The 25,204-nt window shown below is 45.0% G+C and overlaps 1 protein-coding gene across 14 annotated transcripts in view; it reads right to left on the bottom strand.

The window, feature by feature from the left end:
- ATP6V0A1 (ATPase H+ transporting V0 subunit a1) overlaps window positions 1–25,204 on the bottom strand; it is a 67,306-nt gene that overhangs the window by 13,625 nt on the left and 28,477 nt on the right. For 4 of the 14 annotated variants that reach the window (XM_032163675.3, XM_032761151.2, XM_032163671.2 and 1 more), the window contains exons 10-20: window positions 22,865–23,077; window positions 19,603–19,753; window positions 15,130–15,269; window positions 14,414–14,568; window positions 13,886–13,976; window positions 10,272–10,390; window positions 8,381–8,597; window positions 8,000–8,107; window positions 6,451–6,525; window positions 1,718–1,825; window positions 752–769 (exon numbers count right to left, since the gene is read on the bottom strand). In XM_032163675.3, coding sequence (XP_032019566.1) covers window positions 752–769; window positions 1,718–1,825; window positions 6,451–6,525; window positions 8,000–8,107; window positions 8,381–8,597; window positions 10,272–10,390; window positions 13,886–13,976; window positions 14,414–14,568; window positions 15,130–15,269; window positions 19,603–19,753; window positions 22,865–23,077 — 1,395 coding nt within the window. The remainder of the gene's footprint in view (window positions 1–751; window positions 770–1,717; window positions 1,826–6,450; window positions 6,526–7,999; window positions 8,108–8,380; window positions 8,598–10,271; window positions 10,391–13,885; window positions 13,977–14,413; window positions 14,569–15,129; window positions 15,270–19,602; window positions 19,754–22,864; window positions 23,078–25,204) is intronic. The other 10 variants (XM_032163678.2, XM_032163680.3, XM_032163674.2 and 7 more) reach the window with 3 other exon arrangements.

Below are 25,204 nucleotides of genomic sequence, written 5' to 3'. Positions count from 1 at the left end.
TAAAGAGTGTATGTTGCTAAGTGAATTACTGCTGAGCCAGAGGGCCTTCTACTCGAGATGTGGCCTGAACAGTTAGCCAATTTGCCTTCCAGTCTCCGTTATTCTCTATGTGTGGCTGATATAATATGAACTCCTTTCACACAGATGGATTATTTCCTTTGGGATGCATCTGGAAGGCAAAGCCTCCTTTTGAAAGCTGTCTCCCTCTCACCTGGGTCACATGGAGATAGAGCTGACCCTGAGAAGGGTCCACCACTTCTAAGTTGAAGCATCATCAAACTGAGGGGGGCAGCAGGAAGAGGCTGGCTCAGACAGGGAGGAAGGGTAAGCTTTGCTCACAAGCACTTGGAGGAGCAGGGAGGAAACGGCTACTCCTGGTGGCTGGGAGTAGAGCAACCACAACATCACAGGAGAGGAAGGCAGAGGCCAATGGGACTTAACCTCCAAGAGAAGTCACTTCAAGAATGCCAGTGCAGACATTGCTTGTAGCTCCTTTCAAAGCCATTCTCAGAGGTATTAGATCAGCAAAGTCAATGAAACAAAGACAGAGGTGACCGACATGAGATGCAGTTAATGGAGATGAGCTTTTTAGAACACAGGTTCACGAACTGGTTTGAAATGGCCAGTGAGATGCAGATGCACAGGAGTCATGTGTATGGTCCCAGGGTGTGGTAGGGTCAGCAGAGTGATCACAAAGATGGGAAGAGAGAAGCCCAGATAAACAGGAAGACAACGCCAGCTTTCATCTTACCACTTCGTCCTCGGTAGGCTTGAAAACACAAATTTACACTTAGTGGGTAGCAACGCCACACACAAGGTCACAAGTTAGGAGCACAAGGCTACTGAATGCTTCTTGGGGAGGACTGTCCATGTTAAATGGGCTAGCACGTTGGAGGCAGGCCTCCTCAGCATACACACAAAGCGAAATCAGCAGGAATTCACAGCATTAAGATACGTATTTTCTAAAGGCATCCCCAACCCTTGTGATTTCTTTTTTAAAAAATCATATATAGTGAAAGTGGTCAGACAGACTGAAAAGTCCAACTTGGGTCCTCAACTCCTATTTTATTTGCTTTAAAAAGAACATAATGAGTAGATGAGATTTAATAGTTCAGTTCAGAGGCTTTGTGTTACAAGGGGTCAGGCTAGGAGAGTGGGCTTGGAGGTGGTATCTTAAGGAAAAGTCTAGTTTGGCCTGACTAATTCTCTCTCTCCCTGTAAAAAGTAGGCAAATGACACCAAAAAGGCTCAAACAAAATATCTGCAGCAAGAATACATCAGTGGTATAGGACTTCAAAAGTACCAGTGATTATAGCTGGTCAGTAATGTAATTGGAACGATCCTTGGAAGGGTCAATGGATGAAGAAGCTGTGCTTAGTGACCTGTGTTTCAGGTCATAAGAGCTGGGATGCTGAGGCCTGCTCTGCCTCAGGTGACAGAGCAGTCAGTAATGGAGACCTGCGTGCAAAGCACTGCAGGCAAAATCTGGAATTCAAGACAGGAGCAAAACTGCTGCAGGCTCTGGGGGCAACAGTTGGAGCTTAGGGCAGGGCCCACTGGAAAAAGCTGTGGTGCCCTAAGAGGTCCAGAAGGCAGGCTGAGTATTAATTAGTATTTTTATTTTTCAAGGAGAAGACTGGAGTGAGGCCTCTTAGGTAAACAAGACTAGGGCTGACCCGAGGTGGAAGGAGAGGAAGCCCACACCACGGGATCTTACCTCGTCTGCGTCCTCTGAGTGGGTGGAGAGCTGGTCATGCTGAATAATCTCAGCATCCTCCTCTGTCGGTCCGTTGCCCACCCTGATCCCACCAAAGTTGAGAGTTCCCTACACAGATGAACAGAAAGAGTAGAATTTGCCTGGGCTTTAACATAACATTCTGTGAAGTGGGAAGGGCGATGGTTAGTAACACAAACCTCAGAAAAGCATATGTCTAACAACAAAAACAAAACCCACTGACTGAACGGCTAAGTAAAATCAAACAACTGTTCCACCCCAACCACTGCCTCCCCAGCCCCAGCCCAACCTACAATTACCACCTTACCCTGCTTCAGAGGAAATATGCAGTTCTGTCTGCTGTGCCAAGAGGCATCAGCCTCACCTGGGTCAACACTAATTGAGAATCCTGCTTGAATGAAAACCTTAATACGAACAGATTCTCATAACAAGTACAGCTCTATCTGTAAAGCCTGCAAGGGCCTAAGCTTTTCTGACACTAACGATTAGACTTTATAAGAGGAAGGGGGGCCAAATGACATGGTGATTGTATCCTAGTCTGAAAAGCTTTTAACAGGAGCCCAAGAATTCCAGCAACTTCTTCCAGAAATGTACCATGTCTCTGCCCAGGAACAAAGAACTTCCAAGGTCAGAGAAGGAAAAAAAAGCTTAATGTACATTCACTTGTGGCTAGACAGTGCTGAGCTTAAAAAGATGAGGAGGGGCTCCTTTTCTTCAGTGGATGCTCTGGAATGTTAGAACAATTCTTCCACAGGCATGTGGGCAGATGCTGACGGGGCATTTGTTTCTTCTGAGTTCACAGGCACAGTCTTTGGTAGGGTCTCCAAAAGTAGAATTTTAAAGTCAACTTGATTTGAAAAAACTTGAGTTTTTCCAAACCCAAAGTAAAAAAAGACTCTTTGGGGAAAAAAAAACAGGCAGAAATGAGTTAAGTCTCACAGATCCCAATTAGTGCTAACCTGCAACAGCGCGAAAAGGAATTTAAACAGCAGCCCCCAGAATCACTTCATATGGTTTCTGTCCAGGGGGCCAAACAAGGCAAGAGCTCAAGGGCAGCTCTCCTGCAACCTGGCCTTCGGGCAGCAGCATGAGCAGTGTGCAGGAGGCCTGCGCGGCTGCCCTGCGCTCCTCATCCTCAGCTCCACCTCCTGGTGTGCCATTTTTTGCCATAGCTCTCGTCACAGTTTAATGCCCAGCTCAGACCTAGGTGTTTGCACAAATCCTCCCTCCTACTCTAGCAGTGGTCCTTGACATGCTGGTCAGACAACTAGTTGCGTTAGAATTACCCCAAAAGCTGCATTTTAAATAGAAATTCTCAAATATTACTCCCAGAAATTGTAAATTTAGTAGTTCTGGGGTGGGGCCCAATAAATCTGTATTTTAAAAATATGTTCCCAAGTACAAATTGTATAATCATTGTGAAGGGTTTATCAAAATTTTAAATGCATGAACCCTTTGAGATTCAGCAATCCCACTGCTGGAACATCTAGGCTTGCAAAACTTTGGCAAGGTATACGGATAAGGGGCTGGGTGCGGTGGCTCATGCCTGTGATCCTAGCATTTTGGGAGGCTGAGTCAGGCAGATCATCTGAGGTCAAAAGTTTGTGACCAGCCTGGCCAACATGGCGAAACCCCGTCTCTACTAAAAATACAAAAATTAGTTGGGCGTGGAGGTGGGCGCCTGTAATCCCAGCTACTCTGGAGGCTGAGGCAGGACAATTGCTGAAACCCGGGAGGTGATGGTTGCAGTGAACTGAGATTGCGCCACTGCACTCCATCTTGGGCAACAGAGCGAGACTCTGTCTCAAGAAAAGAAAAGAAAAAGACATATGGACAAGGATGTTCCCTGCATTGCTGTTTGTGATAGCAAAGAATTGGGAACAACCAACACATCCATCAAAGAGATAATGACTTTAGCATGTCCAGTGGAATATCCTATGGAATGCTAGGCAACCATAAAAAAGAGTGATAGCTGGGCACGGTGGCTCACACCTGTAATCCCAGCACTTTGGGAGGCCACGGCGGGCAGATCACAAGGTCAGGAGTTCGAGACCAGCCTGGCCAACATGGTGAAACCCCGTCTCTACTAAAAATCCAAAAATTAGTCCAGGCGCAGTGGCTCACGCCTGTAATCCCAGCACTTTGGGAGCCTGAGGCAGGTGGATCACGAGGTCAGGAGTTCAAGACCAGCCTGGCCAACATGGTGAGACCCTGTCTCTACTAAAAATACAAAAATTAGCCGGGCGAGGTGATGGGCACCTGTAATCCCAGCTACTCAGGAAGCTGAGGCAGGAGAATTGCTTGAACTGGGGAGGCGGAGGTTGTAGTGAGCCGAGATCATGCCACTGCACTCTAGCCTGGGCGACAGGGCAAGACTCTATCTCAAAAAAACAAAATAAAACAAAAATTAGCCGGGCATGGTGGTGCATGCCCATAATCCTAGCTACTCAGGAGGCTGAGGCAGGAGAATTGCTTGAACCCAGGAGGTGGAGGTTGCAGTGAGCTGAGATCGTGCCACTGCACTACAGCTGGGTGACAGAGCGAGACTTCATCTCAGAAAAAAAAAAAAAAAAAAAAGTGATTATCACTATGAAACAATCTTCAAGATACACTAACTTTTAAAAAACGTAATAAATCAAGAGGCAGAAGAGTGCCACAGTTTAAAACACAATTCCTCATGTGTCTTTTTCTACATGCATAGAGCACACACACACCTATCAGTAGAAGACAGGCAGATATCTGTCAGAGGCAAGGCCCCCACCTGTTAACAATGCCCCCTGAAGAGGAGGACTGTAGTGGGGGCAGGTGGGTTTTCTTCTTAGTTAGCACTATATGCATTCTCTAGCCAAGTGCACCTATTGCTTTTTTTTTTTTATGTCAGTAGGGGACTGTCAGGACCATGAAATTATGGGCCACTTCTATTTCTTCTTCCACTTATTTGTTTTAATACCCTAAGAAACAAATTCAAAGTCTACCAGGTGACTGTGATGTGCAGTCAGACTTGTGGGCCACCAGAGCCTGGACACCTCCAGGTCATGCACATATTCCACCTAGCAACCCTCAGAAGGTGGACTGAAAATGCAATGAAGGGCACAGGAGGGGACTCCTGCATATCCTGGGCTGGGTTATAGGATACAGGAGGAAGGCTTCAAGGTTCAAGGCTCCCAAAGTAGAAGGCCATTTCTGAAGCTTTCTCTAACTAGCAGATAAACTGAGGAGCAGATAGGTTAAATCTCCCAGCCAGACACTAACAAGGATCTCTTCAGAACACAGGAATGAGAGTTACAGGAAGGGGGATGAGAGACACATGTCAGCAGAAAAAAGAAAAGAAAAATTAAACTGTGATATATCACTCACAGACAACCAAGGGGACAAAGAACAGAACAAAACCAGATCACTATTCATATCCTCAGCCCTCTGGGGTCAAAAATCCAGAGACTTTCTTGTAGAATGATCATCCTGATGCCTTCAGGCTGCTCTCCAGGAATAGATGTTTGGCTAAAGAACCAGTGGGGTAAGAAGACCCTATGAATGTGCAGGTTTCCAAAAGGGGGACTTTTAACTTAGAATTTATCACAGAAGAGGTTGCCAGACTTAAATGCATTAAGATCTTGTCAGAAGCACATCTTATATATGCTAAGACTAGCAGAAAGAAGAGTATGTGTTAAGGACATCAACAATAGGTAGTATGTGTTCTAAAGGCTTGTTAAATGTCTCACAGGGAAGTCCCTACTTGAAACTGTATTTTAAGCAGCAAGATTAAAATTTTTTCTGACTCAAAATGTCAGTCCTTTTAGACTAGTTCCAGAAGGATGACCATAAGAAGTTTTCCAAGTTTAAAATCATCAGAAACACTTAATGAAGGAAATGGTTACCCATCTAAATCTTTCATTTTATTTAAAGAAGTATATGCTTCGAGCACATAGAAGTAATGGGTAATCACTACTGGTGAGACTTTCACAATCTTATAGATTCATTCATAACTTAGAATATATTGGGCTAATATATTTGTGCATTGTAAGATTTTGTTTAAAAGATGTTTTTAAGGACAAATATTCAAAGTGCTGTTACTGAATCTTGAATTAGTATCAGAAGAGGGAAGGATCAAGACAGATCACTTTGGTTATGACACCAGCTGACAGTACACATGACACATCGGAGAGCAGAGGTCTCACTAGAACAGCTGAGGACATGTGAGGTCTGAGTTTCTCACAAAAAACTAAACATGTATAAACTTTCACTTTTAAAAAAGAAGGTAAGTTACTACTAAAAAAGATCCAATGTCTAAGCATCATTCTAAAGTAGAACTCTAAAGTGCAGGGAAATCAATTCAAGAATCACAGAGATATTCTCGCTTCCATGCTGAAAAATCATCCAATACATGGTCACAAAATACAGACATGAAAGTGGGTGAGTCCAAGAGCTGCCATCTTGGATTAAGATGATGGGACTCAGTGAGGGTACAACAGCCACTTTGTTACCATGGACATGCCTGTACTTACATATTTGAATAGAAACTTAGTAGACCAATGCTAAAGATGATGCCAGAATCTATTCTTAAGAGGTGGAACTTCTGTCATCGTCTCAGTGAGTAACAAGGACATATTTCCCAAGAGCACACGTCCCATGCTCTCAATTTAATTAAAAAGAATTCTGCTGCACTGTTTGCCACCTCTTTAAATGAAATGTGATGGTTTGTTCATTAATTCACTCACTGTTGCAGCCGCTGCTGCCTCTAGTCCCTGTTGGCTCGGGTTTGGGCTGACTGGGGCCTCCACAGGTTGCCCTTCCTGATAGTGAATGGAAGAAAAGAGGAAGGGGAAAGAAAACAAAAGAGGGAGGGAGTGAAGTGGGGAGACGAATGGAGGGTACATGGAAGGATGAAGATGGTCAGAAAAGGGAGAAGGAGGGTCTTGTAACTCAGCTGCTCTCCAACAGGAGTCATCATCTAACAGCCATTTAAGAGTCATGCAACAAGATCATTTGGGTTTTCTCAGGCAGTGTAAAGTAAGTGTTATTGGATACCCAGAAATTACGCATGATACTGAACATCTAGCAAATTTAACTCTGTGTGTGTGTGTGTGTGTGTGCAGAATTCATATACACACAGACATTAAGTAAACATATATACGTATGCTGCTTTTTAAAAAGAAAAAAAATCAACGTGCTTTAAACCAAATCTTTTTCCCAGATGTTTTGGTCAGTGAAAGTATCACAGTCTCATTTGAAAGGAAAATGTCTTAATGTCAGTCCTGTGGTTGCCCAGGCAAACCACATGAGTGAGTTCACCCGTCTGCAGCTCTTGCAGCCTTGCTTGGCTTTGGCTGATGCTACATCTAGACAGGTATAGGCCTACATTTTCCTGAGCACAGCGTGAGCAAAGCATGACCAGGAAAGGTAAAAATTTGTGACTTTTCTCTCCTCCAACTACTCAAAGCTGAATCCAGATGTCCTGAGCAGCAGATATGTTTCTCTGACTTGGCAGGCCCAGTGCTCGTGCTACATAACACAAATGTGTTTTGTTTGGTTTTTTGTTTTTGAGACAGTCTCACTCTGTCCCCATGCTGGAGTACAGTGGCACAATCTTGGCTGACTGCAACCTCCGCCTCCCAGATTCAAGCGATCCTTCCACCTCAGCCTCCCAAGTAGCTGGGACTACAGGCACGCGCCAACATGCTTGGCTAATTTTCTGTATTTTTGGTAAAGATGGGGTTTCACCATGTTGGCCAGGCTGGTCTCAAACTCCTGATCTCAAGTGATCCACCCACCTCGGCCTCCCAAAGTGCTAAAGTGCTGGGATTACAGCAGTGAGGCACTGCGCCCGGCCACAAATGCGTTTTAATAGTATACAGATTTGTGGCTGGGCATGGTGGCTCACGCCTGTAATCCCAGCACTTTGGGAGGCTGAGGTGGACGGATCACAAGGTCAGGAGTTCGAAACCAGCCTGGCTAACATGGTGAAACCCCGTCTCTACTAAAAATACAAGAATAAGCCAGGTATGGTGGCATACACCTATAATCCCAGCAACACAGGAGGCTGAGGCAAGAGAATTGCTTGAACCTGGGAGGTGAAGGTTGCAGTGAGCCGAGATCGTACCACTGCGCCCCAGCCTGGGGGACAGAGCGAGACTCCATCTCAAAAAAAAAAAGAAAAAGAAAAAGAGTATATAGATTTGTGCACAATTAATTATATCCACTGGGGAATTGCCTTGATCTTGAACAAAAGAAAAGTCTAGCAACTTTTAGCAATAGAAATACACCTACTAAATGCTTTCTCCTCAAATACTGACGGCGAAGGACCAGTGGTTTAAACAGCAGCATCCAAGGTACACACAGTAGTGCAACCACTACCAGGAAACACTGAATTCCTTTCTGCAGAGTAAGAAGAAGGACAAGGTACATCATATAAAAGTCTACTGATCACATACGCAGTTTCCAAATCTGGCACAAATTTCCTCCAACAGTACTTTCTTACTAATCTATGAATAACACTATCCAATTTCTCAAAATGATTATCACATTTTGCGGCAAAGCCCTAGAATTGTCCCATAGAAGGGCAGTTATACATTTTTTAGGGTCAGAGAAACATCTGGCTTCCTGATCAAGGATAATCATCTCAGACAGCCCGCCTCTGGGTTTACGTACCTGTCCAGAATACAACATTGAATAACCAGACTCTGGGTAGGAGAAGAGGAACATGTTTATGAAATGGATCAGAAGGCTTGGTGCATTCTCAGATGTATGAGCATCATAGGCCGTCCACTTGTAAAAAATAAGGATAACCAAATAGCCAAACAAAGAGGTCATGAAGATTATTTCAGGAATAAATCCAAAGTAGATATTCAGGGGCTTCTTGAAATAGCTAAAAAAGAGAGAGAAAAAAACGTTAAGGGTAAATGGGCCTAGGGCCACTCCTACACTGAATGGAGTATTTACTAGATTTTTCTACTTAATACCCCTTCAATTCCGTCTTTATCACTTTAAGCAGCAGCAACCAGAAGCTGGAGGCAACAGAGACAATGCAGGATTAACTATCACGGTCAAACTTTTGAACCTTGGTTTTGTTTTGCTGTTGCTTTTTTTTCTTTTTTGAGACAGGGTCTCATCTGCCACCCAGCCTGGAGTACAGTGGTGCAATCTTGGCTCACTGCAGTCTTAACCTCCCTGGGCTTAGGCGATCCTCTTACCTCAGCCTCTCGGGTAGCTGGGACTACAGGCATGCGCCACCACACCCAGCTAATTTTTACATTTTTTGTAGAGATGGGGTTTTGCCATGTTTCCCAGACTGGTCTGGAACTCCTGACCTCAGGTCATCTGCCCGCCTTGGCCTCCCAAAGTGCAGGATGGCAGATGTGAGCCATTGTGCCAGGCCTCAAACTTTTGAACCTTGAACGGCTCCAATACCATCCCCACCATTCTCTCCATGAGAAAGAGAACGGAAAAATCTAGTACACTTTGAGACCACAGCTCGTAACTCTTTTTTTTTTTTTTTTTTTTTTTTTTGTAGAGATGGGGTCTCTTGCCGTGTTACCCAGGCTTGTCTTGAACTCCTGGGCTCAAGTGACCCGCCTGCCTTGGCCTCCCAAAGTGCTGGCATTACAAGTGTGAGCCACCACACCCAGTCCACAGCTAATAATTTTACGTGAGTTGCACATCAAGGAAAAAAAGAGACCTCACTTATTTTGAAGAAAATTGCTCAAGTTTTTTTCAAGGATCTTTACTGGAACAGTAAATTGTTAAAGGACTAATACTAAGCCTCATTTAAGACCATGAACTTTTTTTTTTTTTTTTTTTAGATGGAGTCTCGCTCTGTCACCCCGGCTGGAGTGCAGTGGTGTTATCTTGGTTTACTGCAACCTCTGCCTCCTGGGTTCAAGCAATTCTCCAGCCTCAGCCACCAGAGTAGCTGGGATTACAGGCGCGTGCCACTACACCCGGCTAATTTTTTGTATTTTTAGTAGAGATGGAGTTTCACCATGTGGGCCAGGCTGGTCTTGAACTCCTGACCTCAAGTGATCTGCCCGCCTCATCTTCCCAAAGTGCTGGGATTACAAGTGTAAGCCACTGCACCCGGCCAGACCATGAAATTTTTTTTTTTTTTTTTTTTTGAGGCAGAGTCTCGCTCTGTCGCTCAGGCTGGAGTGCAGTGGTGCCATCTTGTCTCACTGCAACCTCTGCCTCCCAGGTTCAAGCGATTCTCCCGCCTCAGCCTCCCGAGTAGCTGGGATTACAGGTGCGTGCCACCACACCTGGCTGATTTTTGTATTTTTAGTAGAGACAGGGTTTCACTGTGTTGGCCAGGCTGGTTTCAAACTCCTGACCTCAGGTGATCCACCCACCTTGGCCTCCCGAAGTACTAGGATTACAGGCATGATCCACCGTGCCTGGCCACACAATTAAATTTTTAGAAAAGCACTTCTATAATGTAGAATGAGGTTCTGAGTTATTAATCCCTCCCCAAAGATGTCATGATTTCTTTATGCAAAAGCATTCTCTAAACTACGCACATTCTTATGACAGAAATGGAACAACTCACATATGGTTGAACAGACTCAGGCTGACTCCAAACAGCATATGGATGATACCAAGGATAACAGACATCTTCATCTTAAAGGAGTTCAAGAAGGTCAGTTTATTGGTAGCAATGTTCCAAATCTGTCAAACCCGAGAAAACAAATTAGGTATTATAAATAATTCTCAAAGGGAAAAATATTCCTCTGTTTAAAAAACAATTTTTATTTATTTATTTATTTATTTATTTACAGACAAGTCTCGCTCTGTCGCCCAGGCTGGAGTGCAGTGGCGTGATCTCGGCTCACTGCAAGCTCCGCCTTCCGGGTTCACGCCATTCTCCTGCCTCAGCCTCCCGAGTAGCTGGGACTACAGGCGCCCACCACCACGCCCAGCTATTTTTTTGTATTTTTAGTAGAGACAGGGTTTCACCGTGTTAGCCAGGATGGTCTCGATTCCTGACCTCGTGATCTGCCCACGTTGGCCTCCCAAAGTGCTGGGATTACAGGTGTGAGCCACCGTACCTGGCCAACAATTTTTATTTATTAATCAATATTATTTATTATGGAAGTTCTAAACAGATACTAAAGCAGACAGGATGGTATAACAAACCCCCATGCACCTATCACTCTGCTTCGACAAAATTTTTTTTTTAATCTTGCTTTTGAGGAGAATGCTTCAAAAATTAATATCACCTTATGGACTCGTGAAACAAGATTACTGCCACTCACTCATCTCCACATTACTACAAAGTGAAGTCCAGATATCATGTCATTTTACCGGTAAATATTTCAGTGTGGATGTCTAAAAGGAAAAGACTTATTTATTTATTGAGATGGAATTTCGCTCTTTTTGCCCAGGATGGAGTGCAGTGTTCATGATCTCGCTGTCTGCAACTTCCACCTCTCGCCTTGCCTCAGCCTCCCAGGTAGCTGGGATTACGGGCACAGGCCACGACACCCAGCTAATTTTGTATTTTTAGTAGAGATGGGGCTTCACCATGTTGGCCAGGCTGGTCTTGAACTCCTGACCTCAGGTCTGGCCTGAGGCCTGCCTCAGCCTCCCAAACTGCTTGGATTACAGGCTTGAGTCACCGCGCCTGGCCAGTAAGGCTTTTTTTTTTTTTTTGAGATGAACTCTTGCTCTGTCGCCCAGGCTGGAGTGCAGTGGCGAAATCTCGGCCTATTGCGAGGTGGGGTTTTCACCGTGTTAGCCAGGAAGGTCTTGATCTCCCGACCTCATGATCCGCCTGCCTTGGCCTCCCAAATTGCTGGGATTACAGGCGTGAGCCACCACGCCCGGCCAGGACTTATTTTTAAAACATGACTACAATATTGTCATCACACCTAAATGCATTAACAATGATTTCTTTTTTTTTTTTTCTTTTAGATGGAGTCTTACTCTGTCGCCCAGGCTGGAGTGCAGTGGCATGATCTCGGCTCGCTACAACCTCTACCTCCTGGGTTCAAGCAATTCTCTGCCTCAACTTCCCGAGTAGCTGGAATTACAGGCGCTTGCCACCATGCCCGGCTAATTTTTTTTGTATTTTTAGTAGAGACGGGGTTTCACCATCTTGGCCAGGCAGGTCTTGAACTCCTGACCTTGTGATCCACCCGCCTCGGCCTCCCAAAGTGCTGGGATTACAGGCGCGAGCCACCGCGCCCAGCTAACGATTCCTTTTTTTTTTTTTTTTTGAGAAGGAGTCTCGCTCTGTCACCCAGGCTGGAGTGCAGTGGCGCGATCTCAGCTCACTGCAAGCTCCGCCTCCCGGGTTCACACCATTCTCCTGCCTCAGCCTCTCCGAGTAGCTGGGACTACAGGCGCCCGCCACCACGCCCGGCTAATTTTTTGTATTTTTAGTAGAGACGGGGTTTCACCGTGGTCTCAATCTCCTGACCTCATGATCCGCCCGCCTCGGCCTCCCAAAGTGCTGGGATTACAAGTGTGAGCCACGGCGCCTGGCCAACGATTCTTTAATATCATAAAATATATAGTCAATATTTATTCAAATTTCTCTGATCTCTGTCCAAATCTTTTTTTTTTTTTTTTTTTTTTGAGACAGGGTCTTCACTCTGTCACCCAGGCCGGAGTGCAGTGGCGTGATCTTGGCTCACTGCAACCTCTGCCTCCCAGGTTCAAGCCATTCTCCTGCCTCAGCCTCCCAAGTGGCTAGGACTACAGGTGTGCACCACCACACCCGGCCAATTTTTATACTTTTAGTAGAGATGGGGTTTCACTATGTTGCCTCGGCTGGTCTGGAATTCCTGACCACAAGTCATCTGCCTGCCTCAGCCTCCCAAAGTGCTGGGATTACAGGCGTGAGCCAACGTGCCCGGCTTATACATTATGATTGTAGATATATCTCTTGAGTCTCTAAACTATAAGTTCTCCTTCCATCTTTCCTTTTTCATTCATTACGAAATATCTTCTGAAGAAATTGGGTTATCTTACATATTTTCCCACAGTCTATGTTTTGCTGATTGTAGCCCTGTGGTGCTATCATTCCATCTATTTTTTTGAGATGGAGTCTTGCTATGTCCCCCAGGCTGGAATGCAGTGGCACGATCTGGGCTCACTGCAACCTGCTCCGCCCGGGTGCAGGCAATTCTCCTTCCTCAGCCTCCTGTAGCTGGGACTACAGGCGCATGCCACTGTGCCCAGCTAATTGCTGTATTTTTAGTAGAGATGGGGTTTCACCATGTTGACCAGGCTGGTCTCAAACTCCTGACCTCAAGTGATCCACCTGACTCTGTGTCCCAAAGTGCTGGGATTACAGGCATGAGCCACCTCGCCCAGCCTATATTATTTTTTTCTTTTCCTCAGCAGTCAGATGCCCTGTATTACATTCTTGTCGCCACTCCATTTTTACAGCACACAAGAAGATTTGATCATACTTAATTTGCCTAAGCATTTGAAAAAAAAATTAATTCTGGGATAAGGTTTTGTAAGTTTGTAAATATAAGAATGCAAGTCTAAAATCCACAGGAAAAATATATTTCTGCTTTGTTAAAATATCTGCTAAAAATAAAAAACCAAACTAAGTAAGCAGAAATAAATTAAGAAACGGGAAGGAGTCTTGAAAATCAATCTTCCCAGAGTCGATATTATTAACCACCTCAGAAATAAGCAGTGCAGGGAAAAGTATGTGGCTCCTCAAGGGACTTGGGTCTCTTATGGCTTAGAAGTCCTCTGAATAAATACATCAAGGTTTCCCAAAAATATGTCAACAAAAACCCACATAACTATTTTTGTTTGTTTGTTTGTTTTTTTGAGACAGAGTCTTGCTCTGTCACACAGGCTAGAGTGCAGCTTGCTCACTGCAACCTCCGCCTTCCAGGTTCAAGCAATTCTCCTGCCTCAGTCTCCCGGGTAGCTGGGATTACAGGCATGCACCACCATGCCCGGCTAATATTTGTATTTTTAGTAGAGATAGGGTTTCACCATGTTGGCGAGGCTGGTCTCGAACTCCTGACCTCAGGTGATCCCACCTCCTCAGCCTCCCAAAGTGCTGGGATTACAGGCATGAGCAACCATGCCCAGTGAAAGCCCACATAACTATTTCTCTTCACTTTAATTCTCTTGCTTCAGGGTTAGTGTTAAAAAACTTGCGGTTAGCATATAGGAAAGAAGTCCTCTTACTGGATCAATGCCAAAAGGGTATGGTCCACCGAACACTCCAGGGAGGGCTGGGTTCAGCTGTAGAACAGGGTTCCCCCGAAGCGTCTCTTCACTACCATGACAGGGAAAAAGTCACATTATTTTTGAACAAGAGAGGGAAACAACAAGGGTCCAGAAACTGACCCCAAAATAAATTACTATAGCTATCTTGTCTCTTCAATAAAATGCGAGGGGAAAAAATAAAGAGGAAAGACTAGCAGCTGAGATTGAGGGATCCAAAATGACAAAAAGAAAAATTAAACACACAAACACACGATCAAGTAGGGAACTGGGGAATCGGCTTTTAGTTTCCAAAAAAAAAAAAATCATTTCTAATCTTAGTTCCTGGATACTTGCTGAACAAATCACAAAGCAACTCACAGTGTGGAGCATGAATGAGGAGACACTGTCACCACTTCCTAAAGAAGTGTCAGTTTACCACTTGTCTTAAAAATCAGGGCTGAACATGAAAGGAATAAGCTTTGAATTTTAGCTTCTTCTGCAACTTACGTCCAATTAAAAGTAAACATCGGCCGTACACTCCAGGATGACCCAAAGATATTAAGAGACTTGGAAAAGCAATCATTGTAGATGAGGCCAGTGTACATGGAGAACACACCCATCAATAAAATAATGTATCGACCACTGAACACAGTGCTAAACATCTGGGAACCAGAAGAAAGAAGTAATGAGAATGTACTCACTGCAGCTTATATTGTGACAATGTTACTCAGAATATACCTGCCCCTTTCTCCAGCACTACTTTACCCCATCCTGATTCAGAGAGCCTGAAGTAAAAACCAAAATACAATGCTAATGAGACAGTCACTTTCACAGGATGCGGCCTCTATTTTTTTTTATCACATTGGCACAAAAGTTATTGCGGTTTTGGCCATTTCTTTTGGCGGCCAAAATCGCAATAACTTTTGCACCAACCTAAATAATTTTTATTTTTTTAGAGATGGAGTCTCACTATGTTGCCTATGCTGGTCTCGAATTCCTGGGCTCAAGTGATTCTCCCGCCTCAGCATCCAAGTAGCCGGGACTACAGGCACACACTATCACTTCCAGCTAGCACATGTCCTCTTTGGTGTTAAAATGAACATAACTTCTCTACTTCCTTTTGATAAATTCATGGATAAAAGACTTCCATATCATAATTTTCATAATGAATGCTTGGGAAATTATAAAATTTCAGTTCAATGCAGATGCAACTTAAACATTACCTCATTCTCATTCTTCTGGGAAAGGATCCGGCTCTCCCTCAGTACCATCCACACAGCAAAAAGGGTCATTAAAATGCCATGACCAAAGTCTCCAAACATCACAGCAAATAGAAAAGGGAACGTGATAATAGTATATGGAGCTATGAAGAAACCAAAAAAAGAAAAATACAAAGTACATTAAACCATAGCAATTCCACAAATATCACATTCTTTTCCATACCCTTTTTTTTTTTTTTTTTGAGACAAAGTCTTGCTCTGTCAGCCAGCAATGTCTCAATCTTGGCTCACTGCAACCTCCACCTCCCGGGTCCAAGTGATTCTCCTGCCTCAGCCTCTTGAGTAGCTGGGATTACAGGTGCCCACCACTATGCCCAGCTAAGTTTTGTATTTTTAGTAGAGACAGGGTTTCACCATGTTGCCCAGGCTGGTCTCCAACTCTGACCTCAAGTGATCCACCTGCCTTGGCCTCCCAAAGTGCTGGGATTACAGGCGCGAGCCACTGTGCCCAGCCTTCCATACTCTTAAGATCAATATAAGGTGACTTACTCCCCAGCTGCCAGACAGATAGGACTCTCAGAGAAAATCTTTCATGGCAGAATCAACACACCTTCACAAAGTAGCTAATGAAATTTGAGCTACTGATAACCTTTTTTAAAAGAGAGATGGGGTCTTGCTCTGCCACCCAGGCTGGAGTGCAGTGGTTTCATCACAGCTCACTGCAGCCGGCAACCCCTGGACTCAAGTTAACCTCCCACCTCAGTCTCCCAAACAGTTGGAACTACAAGCATGTGCCACCATGCCCAGTTAATTTTCTTTTAAATTACTGATAACTTAAATAATTTTTTTTAGATGGAATCTCACTATTTTGCCCAAGCTAGTCCTGAACTCCTGGCCTTGAGCAATCCTCCCACCTCAGCCTCCTGAGTATCCGAGATTACAGGCATGAGGCACTGTGCCTGGCAGCTCTGACAACATTTTAAACCAAGAAGAACAGCGGAAACGAAGGTGTAACCCTGACAACATTGGTTTATTCTTTGACTCTCTTGTAACTCGTGGGACTCTGCTCCCAGGGCAGGCCAGCTGTCTTCTCTTTGTGCAGCAACCATGTCCCAGTGGTATAAAGCTAAATATCAGATAATGTACAGATGGAGAGAGCCCAGAGCAAAGCAGTTCTTGCATACGGCTCCAACTGAAAATGAATACTCACACTCTTGATTTAATAATTAACTCTCCAAATATATGAGAAATCTGTGTTGTGCCTAAAGTGGCCAATACTTGCTACATTTTTTCTGTCTAACCTTGGAATAGGGAAGCCAAAAAAAAAAGCCATTTAAAAATATCAGACATCTTAGAAGAAACATTTTGCTTAAAGCAGTTCCCGCAAATGATTTGCTAGAGAAGTCCAGGTGTTTTAGGGCTGTGAGGGCACATGAAAGAATCCAGTCTCACGAACTTTTTTTTTTTTTGAGACAGAGTCTTGCTCTGTCACTCAGGCTGGAGTGCAGTGGCACAATTTAGGCTCACTATAACTTCTGTCTCCTGGGTTCAAGCAATTCTCCTGTCTCAGCCTCCTGAGTAGCTGGGATTACAGGCATGCACCACCAGGTCTGACTAATTTTTTTGTATTTTTTTTTTTTTTTTTTTTTGAGACGGAGTCTCGCTCTGTCACCCAGGCTGGAGTGCAGTGGCGCGATCTCAGCTCACTGCAAGCTCCGCCTCCCGGGTTCACGCCATTCTCCTGCCTCAGCCTCTCCGAGTAGCTGGGACTACAGGCGCCCGCCACCACGCCCGGCTAATTTTTTGTATTTTTAGTAGAGACAGGGTTTCACCTTGATCTCGATCTCCTGACCTCGTGATCCGCCTGCCTCGGCCTCCCAAAGTGCTGGGATTACAAGCGTGAGCCACCGGGCTCAGCAATTTTTTTGTATTTTTAATAGAGATAGGGTTTCACCATGTTGGCCAGGCTGGTCTTGAACTCCTGACCTTAAGTGATCCTCCCACCTTGTCCTCCCAAAGTGCTGGGATTACAGGCATGAACCACCGTGCCCAGCCGATGAACTCTTTTTTTTTTTTTTGAGACGGAGTTTCACTCTTATTGCCCAGGCTAGAGTGCAATAATGCAATATCGGGGCTCACAGCAACCTCCGCCTCCCAGGTTCAAGCAATTCTCCTGCCTCAGCCTCCCGAGTTGCTGAGATTACAGGCATGAGCCACCATGCCTGACTGATTTCGTATTTTTAGTAGAGACGGGGTTTCTCCATGTTGGTGAGGCTGGTCTCGAACTCCCGACCTCAGGTGATCCACCCACCTCGGCCTCCCAAAGTGCTGGGATTACAGGCGTGAGCCACCACGCCTGGCCCAGCCAATGAACTCTTAAAGGAACGATACCTGACAGTAAACCTGCTCCTTACATTAAATGGGCATCCTTTTTTTTTTTTTGAGACTGTCTTGCTCTGTTGCCCAAGCTGGAGTGCAGTGGCATGATGTCGGTTCACTGCAACCTTCGCCTCCTGGGTTCAAGTGATTCTCAGGCCTTAGCCTCCCAAGTAGCTGGGACTACAGGTGCGTGCCACCACATCTGGCTAATTTTTGTATTTTTAGTAGAGGCAGGGTTTCACCATGTTGGCCAGGCTGTTCTTGAACTCCTGACCTCATGTGATCCACATGTCTCAGCCTCCCAAAGTGCTGGGATTACAGGCGTGAGCCACCATGCCCTGCCAGAATGAGCACCTCTTCATAGGAAGTACACAAGATCTGAGGTGTCAACATGTTTGTTTATTTTTTAATAGAGATGGGGTCTCACTATGTTGCCCAGGCTGATCTTGAAATCCTGGGCTCAAGCAATCCTCCTACCTCGGCCTCTAAAAGTGCTAGGATTGGCCGGGTGCAGTGGCTCACGCCACCCAGCACTTTGTAATCCCAGCACTTTGGGAGGCCAAGGCGGGCGGATCATGAGGTCAGGAGATCGAGACCATCCTGGCTAACACAGTGAAACCCTGTCTCTACTAAAAATACAAAAAAATGGCCAGGCACAGCGGCTCACGTCTGTAATCCCAGCATTTTGGGAGGCAGAGGCAGGCAGATCACCTCAAGTCAGGAGTTAGAGATCAGCCTGGGCAACACGGTGAAACCCCATCTCAACTAAAAATACAAAATTAGCCGGGCGTGGTGGCACATGCCTATAATCCCAGCTACTCAGGAGGCTGAGGCAGGAGAATCACTTGAACCTGGGAGGCAGAGGATGTGGTGAGCTGAGATCGTGCCATAGCACTCCAGCCTGGGCAACGGGAGTAAATCTCTGTCTCACCACAAAAAAAAAAAAAAAAAAAATTAGCTGGGCATGGTGGCGGGTGCCTGTAATCCCAGCTACTCAGGAGGCTGAGGCAGGAGAATGGCGTGAACCTGGGAGGCAGAGCTTGCAGTGAGCTGAGATTGCGCCACTGCACTCCAGCCTGGGCGACAGAGAGAGACTCCATCGGAAAAAAAATAAAAAATAAAATAAAAATTAAAAAAAACAGTGCTAGGATTAACATCTTTAATTCAGTTGTTCAACAGCATTTAAAGTGAGGCGTTAGAAGAAACAATGAACAGGCTGGGCACGGTGGCTCACACTTGTAATCCCAGCACTTTGGGAGGCCGAGGCGGGCGGATCACAAGGTCAGGAGATCGAGACCACGGTGAAACCCCGTCTCTACTAAAAATACAAAAAATTAGCCGGGCGTGGTGGCGGGCGCCTGTAGTCCCAGCTACTCGGAGAGGCTGAGGCAGGAGAATGGTGTGAACCCGGGAGGTGGAGCTTGCAGTGAGCCGAGATTGCGCCACTGCACTCCAGCCTGGGCGACAGAGTGAGACGCCGTCTCAGAAAAAAAAAAAAAAGAAGAAACAATGAACAAAAAGGCCAGGCATAGTGGGTCACACCTGTAATCCCAGCACTTTGGGAGGCTGAAGCAGGAGGCTTGCTTGAGCCCAGGAGTCCAAGACTAGCTTGGGCAACATAACAAGACCCCGTCTCTAAAAAAAAATTAAAAATTATCAGCCTGGGCAACATAGCAAAACCTATCTCTAAAAAAATTTTAAAAATTAGCCAGGCATGGTGACACATGCCTGTAGTCCCAGCTACTCCAGAGGTTCAGGCAGGAGAATCACTTGAGCCCGTGAGGTTGAGACTGCTGTGAGCCGTGATTTCACCACTGCACTACAGCCTGGGCAACAGAATGAGACCCAGTCTCAAAAAAAAATCATAAAATAAAAAATTAGCCACGTGTCGTGGTGTGTGCCTGTGGTCCTAGCTATGCAGGAGGCTGAGTTGGGAGGATCTCTTGAGGCCAGGAGTTTGAGGCTGCAGTGAACTACAATCATGCTGCTGCACTCCAGCCTGGGTGACAGAGGGAGACTCTCTCTCAAAACAAATCAAACCAACTAAACAAACAAAAAAACTCTAGAGGAAAAAGATAACAAGCTTTTTTTTTTTACCTGGATTTATCTCTCGGTAAGTTCCAATTCCATAAGCATCTACTATGTTCTGAAAGCCATAGGTAAACTTGTTGGTTTTGTTATAGGTTGGGGGAGTCTGGTTTGTCTGCATCCTGTTCAAAATGGAAGGTACAGTGGAACCACTGTGTTCCTGAAAAACATTAGCACATTTATCAAACTTAGGTTATCCTCCTAACTGTGGTGGTTACACAGGTGTACATTTCTTGAAACTCATCAAATGGTACACATAAAATGTATGTATTTTCTTTCATGTAAATTATATCTCAATAAAACTAATGAAAAAATAAAAATAAAACTAGATTATCTTTCCCAGCTTTTGGGAAAACTGGGACAAGGTATAACATTTATAATGGAAGATTTATATTAGATCCTGTGAAATACATCCTTAATGTGAAAAAAAATTTAACTTTAAAATATATCACCAAAGAAACTGTGGAACTGCCTCCATATCTGCCTTTTTATGAAAGTTGTTCTTCCCCTTTCATGGAGAAAGCAAAGTATGTTCTCTGGCTCTCCTTCTTCACTACCTTCTCTTAACTTCCTGATCCCTTGTAGTCTGGCTGACCATGCTTACGCAAAGTGACTGGCTCCTGACCAAAGAGCTTCTCTCCCCCATGCACGCCCCTGACATTAGAGATCTTTGGTGAAAATCTTTCTTCCTTAGGAGTTCTCCTCCTGCTCGCTGACCATTCCTTTTCTATCTTTGCTGGTTGTTTCTGCTCTGCCTATCTCATAGCATTGCACGACCCCAACCTTTTTTTTCTATGACCTCCCTCTTGGAGGTCTCATTCCCTTCCATTCTCATGACTCCCATTTCCTTAGCTTTGTCCCCTTGTCTGCTTGACATTTCTACATGGACCTCAATGTGACTGGAACTGAACTTACCATCCCTCCCCAATCAATAAGCTTCTCTTGCTGAACATTTACTTCCATCATTGGAACCCTAATTCTCCTGGCCAGTCAGCTTTGATGCCTCAAAAACATGTTTAAATCTTTCTCCTTGTATTTCTCCTGCACCTTGCTAGGAACCAGGTAGCCCTATTGATTTTTCCTGCAGAACATCTCACAATTCATCATTTTTTTCTCCATTGTCAAGTCCTACCTGGGGATCCTTATCATTTACTACTCTATGTCTGCAATAACCTTCTAACTGAACCCCTACCTACAGAACCTCTTCCCTCCTCAATCCAACCTAGATACTATCAGATTACTCTTTTAAAACTGATTTGAGCCAGGAGAAGTGGCTCACACCTGTAATCCCTGCACTTGGGGAGGTTGAGGCGGGTGGATCACCTGAGGTCAGGAGTACGACACCAGCCTGGCCAACATGATGAAACCCCGTCTCCACTAAAAATACAAAAAATTAGCTGGGTGTGGTGGCGCACGCCTGTAATCCCAGCTACTCAGGAGGCTGAGACAGGAGAATCACTTGAACCAGGGAGGTGGAGGGTGGAGGTTGCAGTGAGCCGAGATCATGCCACTGCACTCCAGCCTGGGCAACAAGAGCAAAACTCCATCTCAAAAAAAAAAACAAAAAAACTGCTTTGATCCACCAGGCGTGGTGACCCACTTTTTTTTTTTTTTTTTGAGACAGAGTCTCACTCTGTTGTCCAGGCTGGAGTGCAGTGGCATGATCTCAGCTCACTGCAACCTCTGCCTCCTGGGTTCAAGTGGTTCTCCTGCCTCAGCCTCCCGAGTAGCTGGGATCACAGGCACCCACCACCATACCCGGCTAACTTTTTTGTATTTTTAGTAGAGACGGGGTTTTGCCATGTTGGCCAGGCTGGTCTCAAACTCCTGACCTCAAGTGATGCACCCGCCTCAACCTCCCAAAGTGCTAGGATTACAGAAGTGAGTCACCACGCCTGGCCCCAACACTTTGGAAGGCCAAGGAAGGCAGATCACTTGAGCCCAGGAATTTGAGATCAGCCTGGGCAACAAGGAAAAACCCTGTCTCTACAAAAAATACAAAAAAATTAGCCAGGCATGATGGTGGGCACCTGTAGTCCCAGCTACCGGGAGTCTGAAGTGGGAGGATTGCTTAAGCCCAGGAGTTGGAAGCTACAGTGAGCTGAGATGGCACCACTGCACTCCAGCCTGGGTAAAAAAGCAGGATCTTGTCTCAGAAACAAAATAAAAAATGTAAAAAACGACCCAAACTGCTTTGATCATGTTCCTTCACCCCTAAAGAACTTCCAATGTCTCTCAACTCCCTCTGGAATAAGATTTAAATCTTCTAAGCTATTATTTAAGAACCTTTCACAATTAAGTTCCAAACTACCTGATGCAGACAGGTACTTCTCTTCAGCTAACCAATTGTAAATCCTGTTCTTGTCCAAACATACATGGTCTAACCATACTTCCTGACTTTGTTTTCTTCTCTTCATTCAGCAGTCTTACCAACAACTTACCATTCTTCAAAGACCTGATCAAATGCCACCTGCTTAAAGCTTTTTCCAACTCCATAGTTGGAACTCTCCTAATAAACTGTAAGATACTCGAGGGCATGTTTTGTACATCTCTGTACTCCTCCAGGCACTTACAGCAGTTCTGTGGACAGAGTAGTTGTTCTAATTAACTACTAAACAGAAACAGTCATATACAGAGAGGGCATCAGGAAACTGATGCCCTGGCCATGAGCAACCCTGAAGAATCATGGGCATATGACCAAATTATTTCAGCTCTCTGAACTGCAGTCTCCACATATGCAAAATAAAGATATGCTATGCTATGCTATGATATATATATTATATGCCAGGCTATGTATGAAATGTGCTGTCAAGTTAAAAGACAAATAAATATATTAAAGAACTCCGAAGGTGAAATGCCATAAAAGTGACATTAATGTTACTATTTTTTTTTTTATTTTTTTATTTTTTTTGAGACAGAGTCTTGCTCTGTTGCCCAGGCTGGAGTGCAGTGGCGCAATCTCGGCTCACCGCAAGCTCTGCCTCCCAGGTTCACTCGATTCTTCTGCCTCAATCTCCAGAGTAGCTGGGACTACAGGCGCCTGCCACCACGCCCGGCTAATTTTTTGTATTTTTCAGTAGAGATGGGGTTTCACCGTGTTAGCCAGGATGGTCTCGATCTCTTGACCTCATGATCTGCCCTCCTCGGCCTCCCAAAGTTCTGGGATTACAGGTGTGAGCCACCACGCCTGGCCAAAAATGACATTAATGTTACTATTGATGGGAACCTCTCTTCCTGGCCACGAGCTGCATTGCTAGCTTTGGGGACTCACCGTGCCCCTTCTGAGTGCAAACTGGATGGAGTCAAGGTCGGTGACAGGGCACCAGACCTCTGCAATCAAGCATTTCTGAGTCACATCTATGTTGCACAGGTTCAGGGTGTGATAGATGGCCTTCATCTTCCGCACTTTGATGAACCAGACACGGATGTTCTTAGCAGCTGCCTGCAGAACCCTCTGGCGGTGATCCTCCGTTTGATTCAGAACCTTTAGGGAGAAAAGGAACAAGGGAGGGATCCTTTTAACACTAGTTTTAGATCTCAGGATATGAATGGCAAAGAGGCATAGCTTTCTGAAAAGAGTTGCCAGGGAATTGTCTTTTTCTTCGTCTGGCTAGAATGGTTTCTTTTTTCCAAATTACAAGAAATTAGAGTTCTAGTTACTAACATTCACTTTCATTTAGCTTCAACCTGAAAAGAAACCTGAGAAAATAGTTTTTTAGATTTTCTATATATGTTCAATCTTACCACCAATCCAAGGCACAACAAATGTAGGTCACTGCCTTTAACTTGGCTTATTAAAGAGCAACGACTTTCTATGTGGGGAATGTAACTCAGTAGGCATCACAAGCCCAGGAGCTGACAAATGAACAAATCCACACAGAATCCCTTGCACATGGGCCAGCATCAGGAGAGGGTGGAAAGAGGCAGTGCTGAATACCACCATCTGCCTACACTGGGAACATGGGCCAGGAGATGCCACGGGACCAGGAGCACCTGCGATCTTTACAGGAGGCTTGGACTGCCACATACCACTGCCATCATGAGGGCAGCTAAGGTGTTACCTTTATGTCAGGCTTCTCAGAGGAAAAATGGTTCAGTGTTGATCCTTTTGAAATCAGTACAGATTTCCCTCAGAGGAATTACAGTGCCAAGACTAGGGTGGGAGGAAGGTACAGGAATATTTTACATTCCATTGGCTTAATACCAAGTATTTAAGTTTTTTTTTTTTGAGATGGAGTCTCGCTCTGTGGCCCAGGCTGGAGTGCAGTGGCATGGTCTCAGCTCACCACAACCTCCGCCTCCCGGGTTCAAACGATTCTCCCGCCTCAGCCTCCTGAGTAGCTGGGATTACAGGTGCGCACCACCATGCACGGCTAATTTTTGTATTTTTAGTAGAGACGGGGTTTCACCATGTTGGTCAAGCTGGTCTCGAACTCCTGACATCGTGATCCACCTGCCTCAGCCTCCCAAAGTGTTGGGATTACAGGCATGAGCCAACGTGTCCGGCCCATATTTAAGTTTTTAATAGCAGGTGTGGCTAAGCCTGTTGCTTCCAACTGGAAGAAATTAGGCAAGCAACCCAAAGCACAAGTCTCCATCATAGACAATTCTTCAAGTTAGTTCAGAACAAAGCAGTAACTACTCCCTGAAAAATTGTCTTGGGCAGAGGAAGGTGACTTCCGTTGTTTTGTTTTGCTTTGTTTTTAAAAGCAAAGCCATGGCATGCTAGGGAAACACATCACTTGAAGATAGCTACTTTCTTTCCTTCTTGTTGTGGACTATTTCACAATTACTATTACTCACTCCTATAATCCCAGCACTTTGGGAGGCCAAGGCAGGAGGATTGCTTGAGGTCAGGAGTTCCAGACCAGTTTGGGCAACATAGTGAGACCCTATCTCTACAAAACCATACCAAAAAATAATTAGCTGGGCATGGCAGCAGGCACCTGTAGTCCCAGCTACTTGGGAGGCTGAGACAGATTGTTTGAGCCTAGTCGGTCAAGGCTGCAGTGAGCCAAAATTGTGCCACTGCATTCCAGCCGGGGTGACAGAGTGAGATCTGTCTTTAAAACAAAACAAAACAAAACAAAACAAAACAAACAAACAAAACACAAAAAAACCTTTCTTCTAGAAGGATGCTAAAGAAACTAGCAAGCAATGTTCTATTTGCCGTTCTCTTTCCTCATCCCATTCCTTGGTATTCAATCCCTTTTTAAACTTTCAGTTCCTACAGCTAGATTTTTAAAAAATCAAATTCTGGTCAGTTATAATGACTACCGCACATGCTCTTTAAATCTACCCATAGGTTTGGAAGGAGATTAAGACAGCCTTAGAACCCAGAATGTACTAATATAGCCTATCACTCACCAGCAGTTCTAAAACTCTCTCTCTCTCTGGTTAAACAGGTTAAGTGTATCTCAAAGGAGCCAGCAATAGGTCAGGTTGGTGGGTCATATATGAGGGAGGTCGCTGAGAGTTGAAATGGAAGTTACAGGCTGGGCACAGTGACTCATACCTGTAATCCCAGGACTTTGGGAGGCCGAGGCAGGCAGATCATCTGAGGTCAGGAGTTCAAGACCAGCCTGGCCAACATGGCAAAACCCCGACTCTA

Source organism: Hylobates moloch, unplaced genomic scaffold, assembly GCF_009828535.3.
Source record: "Hylobates moloch isolate HMO894 unplaced genomic scaffold, HMol_V3 SCAFFOLD_10, whole genome shotgun sequence".
Lineage (NCBI taxonomy): Eukaryota > Metazoa > Chordata > Mammalia > Primates > Hylobatidae > Hylobates > Hylobates moloch.
Note: the sequence above shows the minus strand (reverse complement) of the source record. Positions and strands in the feature narration are given on the sequence as shown.